The sequence below is a fragment of the Pan paniscus genome, chromosome X, assembly GCF_029289425.2.
Source record: "Pan paniscus chromosome X, NHGRI_mPanPan1-v2.0_pri, whole genome shotgun sequence".
NCBI classification, from domain to species: Eukaryota; Metazoa; Chordata; class Mammalia; order Primates; family Hominidae; genus Pan; species Pan paniscus.
Window position 1 is genome coordinate 38,846,091 of NC_073272.2, and position 5,893 is coordinate 38,851,983.

Here is a 5,893-nt window from a genome sequence, read left to right on the forward strand (position 1 = left end):
TTAAGGAATAATGCAAGCTGAATTTGTCTATAATTACATTTTTTATAAAAAATCTTTTTCATAGATATAGTTTTAAACACCATAAGAGAGAGAAAAATTTCACTGATATTATTCAAAGGAAAATCAAGGATTGCAACTGGACTGAGCAGAGGGGATGAAGATATTCAGTTTGGAAAGAAAGAAGGGAAACTGTCTTTATTCACAGAGGACATTATCATATATATAGAAAATTCAGTGAAATCTACAAAAATGCTCCTGAAAGTAATAAGTGAGTTTACCAAGGTTGTATGATACAAGATGGATATGCAAAACTCAATATTTATATATACTAACAACAAAAAATTGGAAATTGCAATTTAAAAATACTACATATAATAGTATCAAAAGCAATATTTAGAAAAAATCTGGGGAGAAATTATGTGAAAGACATATGCACTAAAAAATACAAAATATTCCTGAGAAGATTAAAAATCACTTAAACAAATGGGAAAATGTACCTTTTTCAGTGGTCAGAAGACTTCCTATTTTTAATATGTCAATTACCCACAAATTGATCTACAGATTCAACAGAATCCTAATCGAAATCCCAACGGAATTTTTTTTAGGCATTGACAAACTGATTTTAAAGTTTCTGTAGAAATTCAAAGGACCTAGAAGAACCAACTTTGTAAATGAACATTGTTAAAGAACTAATACAGCCTAATTTCTAGATTTATTTTAAAGTTAAAGTAATCAACAGAGGGTGAAATTTGTGTGAGAGAAAAATCTGGAAGAGAAAAGAGTGCCAAGAAATTGACCCACAAAAAAATATAGACAGCTGATATTCTACAAATTTCCAAAGGTAATTCAGTGGAGAAAATATAGTCTTTACTGAAATTACCAGATATACACAGGCAATAGACACATTTTTTTAAAGTACTTTGATCTATATCGTGTGCTGTTTACAAATCTTTAAACAAATGTAAATTTAAAAAAATCTTTGTGACCTTTGGATAGGCAAAGTTTTCACAGATACATCAAAAGAAGCACAATCTGTAAAAGAGCAAATTAATAAATTGGACTTCATCAAATAAAAAAAAACTTCTCTTTGATAGACACTGTTAAGACAATGAAAGGGAAAAGCCAAGGATGAAGAGAAAAATTTGCAAATCATATAGATGATAACGGACTTAGATGTAGAACAGAACAAGAATTTTCAAAACTAAATATGATATCCAGCAACACAATTTAAAAATGGGGAAAAAATCAACAGAAACTTCAACCAAGGAGAGATAAGGATGGCAAATAAGCAAATATAGAGATGTTCAATACCAGTAGTCATTAGGAAACGCAAATGAAACCCAGAATGAGATTCTACTACACACCTGTTAGAATCCCGGCTGCGCAGGCGGCGTCAGCGCTGCTCCGCCTCCAGGAAGGAACCTGGGCTGCGCGTGGCTGGCGGTCTCCTAGCGACTAGAGCGTCAGGGATCTGGAACGGCGGACACTGGAGAGGTGGCACCCCAGCGAGGGTCACCATGGGGGACCAGAGGCCGCAGGACCGGCCGAGTTCCCCGGGCATGGACTCCACGCCCTGGTACTGTGACAAACCGCCTTCCAAGTACTTCGCGAAGCGCAAGCACAGGCGCCTGAGGTTCCCGCCTGTGGACACCCAGAACTGGGTATTTGTGAAGGAGGGCATGGACGACTCCCGCTATGGCTGTCCGTCTCCCGAAGATACGCTCGTTTGTCGCCGTGACGAGTTTTTACTCCCCAAAATATCTCTCAGAGGTCCCCAAGCTGACCCCAAAAGCAGGAAGAAAAAGCTGCTCAAGAAAGCGGCCCTATTTTCCGAGATCTCGCCAGCACAGCCAACACGGAAGGCGTTCGTACAGGAAGTGGAAGCCCAGCTGATGGCCAAGCATCCCTTGGCCATGTACCCCAATCTGGGAGAAGATATGCCTCCAGATCTCCTACTACAGGTACTGAAACCGCTGGACCCTGAGAGGAAGCTGGAGGACGCAGGCTCTTGTGAGGGCCAGGAGAAGACAACCGACGAACCCACGGAGCCTGGTAAATACCCCTGTGGGGAATTCTCCCCTCGGCCTCCCGAGACTCGGGTGTCCTGTCTCCGCCCGGAGCCTCCCAAGACTCCGGTGTCCAGTCTCCACCCGGAGCCTCCGGAGACTGGAGTGTCCCATCTCCGCCCAGAGCCTCCCAAGACTCAGGTGTCCAGTCTCCACGTGGAGCCTCCCGAGACTGGAGTGTCCCATCTCTACCCGGAGCCTTCTGGGACTGGAGTGTCCCATCTCCACCCAGAGCTTCCCAAGCCTCGGGTGTCCAGTCTCCACCCGGAGCCTCCCAAGACTCGTCGAGTGTCCAGTCTCCGCCTGGAGCCTCCCAAGACTCGTCGGGTGTCCAGTCTCTGCCCGGAGCCTACCAAGACCGGAGCGTCCCATCTAAAAGAACTGTTTCAGGAAGGTACATCAAGCACAGTGGAGTGTGTTTCTGACTCTCTTCAACGTAGACACACATCGAGAAAACTCCGTGACTTCAAGTGGGCTGGAGACCTAGGAGTTGATGAAGAATCCATCAGCAGTTTGTTTGACTTTACCCCTGAGTGCAGAGCAACCTATCAAGACCAAAAGAATAAGAAGGCAAACGAGTGTTCCTCAGGGCTGAAGTACAGCATGGAGCTAGACGAAATGGATGAGGTCAAATTCTTCTCACAGGAAAAAGACTTGGACGGGAAAATCCAGACTGCACCAAATTCTCATAGTGCACAGCATGTGAAGATGGGGTATGGAGCATGGTACCTCAAGCCTAAGTTGGGGAAAAAGCTAAGAAGTGATGAACCTTTGATTGACCCAAAGCTCGTACTTGAAAAGCCTGATGAACCCGACATTCTTGACGGTCTTTATGTACCAATCGCCTTTAAGGATTTCATTCTAAGCAAGGGCTATGAAATGCCTGGCATCATTCAAAGGCTGTTTGCCAGGAGGGGATGGACTTACGACTCTGTTAAGACTCCTATTCAACGTGCAATGCAAGTTTACAAGTACAAAGAAGACGTCACAGATGCATCGGAAGAAGATTAGATGGTTTTCAATTTACTACTTAATTGGGTATTTCTTGCTCTCATTTTAAACATCAGTCAGAATTTATGATGACTGGCCCCGTGAATGTACAACATTGGCAACATCTGTAAATTCAATACCTAATGTTTATAAATATTTCTTAATGACCTTCTTTGGCTTCATTACTTCATATATTTTATCATTTATGTGATTAATATTCACATATACTTTTTTCACACTTTTGAAGCATTGTGAATATTACATCATCATTTCAATTATTTGTAAAAATACATACAACCAGAAACAAAAGCAGAATTAATCTTAGAAAGAGAAATGGGGTCGGGTGCGTTGACTCACATCTGTAATCCCTCCCCACTTTGGGAGGCCCAGGTGGGTGGATTGCTTGAGCCCAGCAGTTCAAGAGCAGCCTGGGAAACATGGTGAAACCTGGTCTCTACAAAAAAATGCAAAAATTAGCCAGGCATGGTGGCATGCACGTGTAGTTCCAGCTACCTGGGGGGCTGAGGTGGGAGGATGGCTTCATGCCACCACACTGCAGTCTGGGTGACAGAGCAAGACCCTGTCTCAAAAAACAAACAAACAAACCAAATTTGCTGAGTGAAAGGAGAATTCTATAACTCTTCTTATATGAAAATTCTAATGAAATAATTATGACAATTATTTTATTACTATAGCCAAAATAATGTTAACACTTTTTAATAGTAAAATTGTTATCTTCCCCTTTGTGATTCCATCAATCCCCCAAAACAAGTTTGAAAACTATTTATCAAAATCATAGTTGAAACTTGAGTTATGCCATTTTGTCATATCTCTCAATAGAATGTATGTATTTCACCATGTTCATAAACCTTCACAACAAAATACTATTACCAAATCATATAAACAAGTGCAGAATAGGAGGTAGCTTCAACTCCCTGGCAAATCTCATGTGCGAAATAGATCTGTATGAGAAAAGCTACCAAGCAACATCAAATATCCTTACATATCTGTTCAAGTTCAAATAATTTTCATTTCATTCATAGCAATTTAAAATGCACTCATAAGTTTAAAATGATAAATCAAGCATCTGCTTTACCTTTCAAAAATAGCAGGTAAAACTGTCTGATATAGGTAAATTTGTAGGTAAATATATTTGTAGTGTAGATCTGAAGTGCACTTTTTCTTTCAGTGATGAAAGTGTCCATCTGTAAATGGATGTATATGCATATATTTCATCCAACTAAGCAGTGATATATAGATCTGTGTATGTGCAAATTCTGTTTCTAGTGAAGTTTGTCTGTGGGTATTGTGTTCCTGAAGAACCAAGTATTTTCTATGTTGTTTTCTAAGCCAAGGCCTAGAATTTCTCTTCAAATTCATCATCATAAACTTAGGTTCATGTCACCACTATCTCTTATTGTATTTCTGCAACGGTTTCCAACCTGTGTCTCTTCTCGAGTATATTTTTGCAAAATGCAAGCATGACTTGTTAATTCTCCAGGCTCATCTAAACTTATCTAGGTACATAAACACTCACACACACATGCACACACACACACTCACATGCTCCTGCATTCCAGACTCCAGTTAATATTCCTTTTCTTACCTCTGTGTGTTTCTTGTGTCTTTGTACATAATCTTCTCTACTGTTAGGACTTCACTCAGGCCATGTAATCCTGTTTCCGTGCTTTCCCCATCGAGGTCAATTTCATGATTACTTTTATTAAGATCTTATATCTGTAGACAAGGACCCTCATTTTCCAGTTGTCTTCCACTGAGGAACTTACATCAGTATCCTAGAGAAATGAGTCATTAATGCCTTCAAAATAAGGGAAAATCTCATACTTATTTATTACAACTTCTGAGAGGCCAATACCATGCCTTATGGCTCAGAGTTATCTGGTTTCTGAGGTTGTCCACTGAAGCCTTGGGCTTCATGCAGGAGCATTCAATGTTCAGTTCCTTTCAGCAAGAGACAGACCTACTTTTCACATTTGGTTATGTGACCTTGCACTTCATGGAGGATGTATCCTCATTTACACAATGGACACCATATCATCAAATTCAAATTCTGGTGAGACTTAATTACTTATTGGAGTGCCTAATGCCTCAGGCATCACAGAATTAATACAAAACCTGCATTTGTGGAAGAGAAGGAGGGAGTTGGAAAGGAAGAAGGGTACTAAAAATATCACAACAGAAATACACTATACAAACATAACTTCTTGATGGTGTTTATCTGGTGATAGCCTTCACCTATATCACACACAATCTTAGCCATTGCTTAACATGAAAAAGTAGGGCTTGCTTTGGCTGCACATATACTAACATTAAGATGAAAAAGTGTAAATGGAAAATAAGAGCCACTGGTTATGGTTTCTATTGCTTCTTGGTAATGGCTACTTCCAGGAAAATAAACTTTCCTCACAGAAAGTATGTGGGTTTCTCTACACTGTAATTACACACATTGGTATTAGTTGTCATACAGATATAAACAGAAACAATGTTTGATCTATTTGGATTTTTAACACCAGTTGGACTTCTGAAAACATCCTGACTTCAAATCCGTAGGTTTTAGAAAGAGAGAGAATTCAAGAGAGCTTGATATGTAACTGTGCCTGTGTAGCCTAAAGCTATTAATGGTATATTCCATAAATACTGTAGTAATCAATTGTATTACAGCATCACATAGGTTTCACAAAAGCTTTGGAGAATTTGGCTGTAGGAATATGTGATTTAACAAAGATGAAGGGAATTATTTTCATTTCTGAGAGTCTGAATGAGTGAGCAAGGCTTTTGGAGCTAGGCAAAAATGAGTTCACATCCCAGTGCTGCCA

General features: G+C 40.1%; 1 protein-coding gene across 1 annotated transcript; it reads left to right on the forward strand.

Moving 5' to 3' along the window:
* Positions 1–1,456: 1,456 nt before the first annotated feature.
* Positions 1,457–3,222, forward strand: LOC100982791 (putative protein FAM47C). The gene has a single exon (XM_003805972.4). The coding sequence runs from the start codon at positions 1,518–1,520 to the stop codon at positions 3,075–3,077; it is 1,560 nt and encodes a 519-aa protein (XP_003806020.1). The 5' UTR covers positions 1,457–1,517; the 3' UTR covers positions 3,078–3,222.
* The last annotated feature ends 2,671 nt before the right edge of the window (positions 3,223–5,893 follow it).

What these genes read in the sequence shown, in the direction of transcription:
- LOC100982791 (XM_003805972.4), top strand. Translation starts at nt 1,518, where the DNA reads ATGGGGGACCAGAGGCCGCAGGACCGGCCGAGTTCCCCGGGCATGGAC.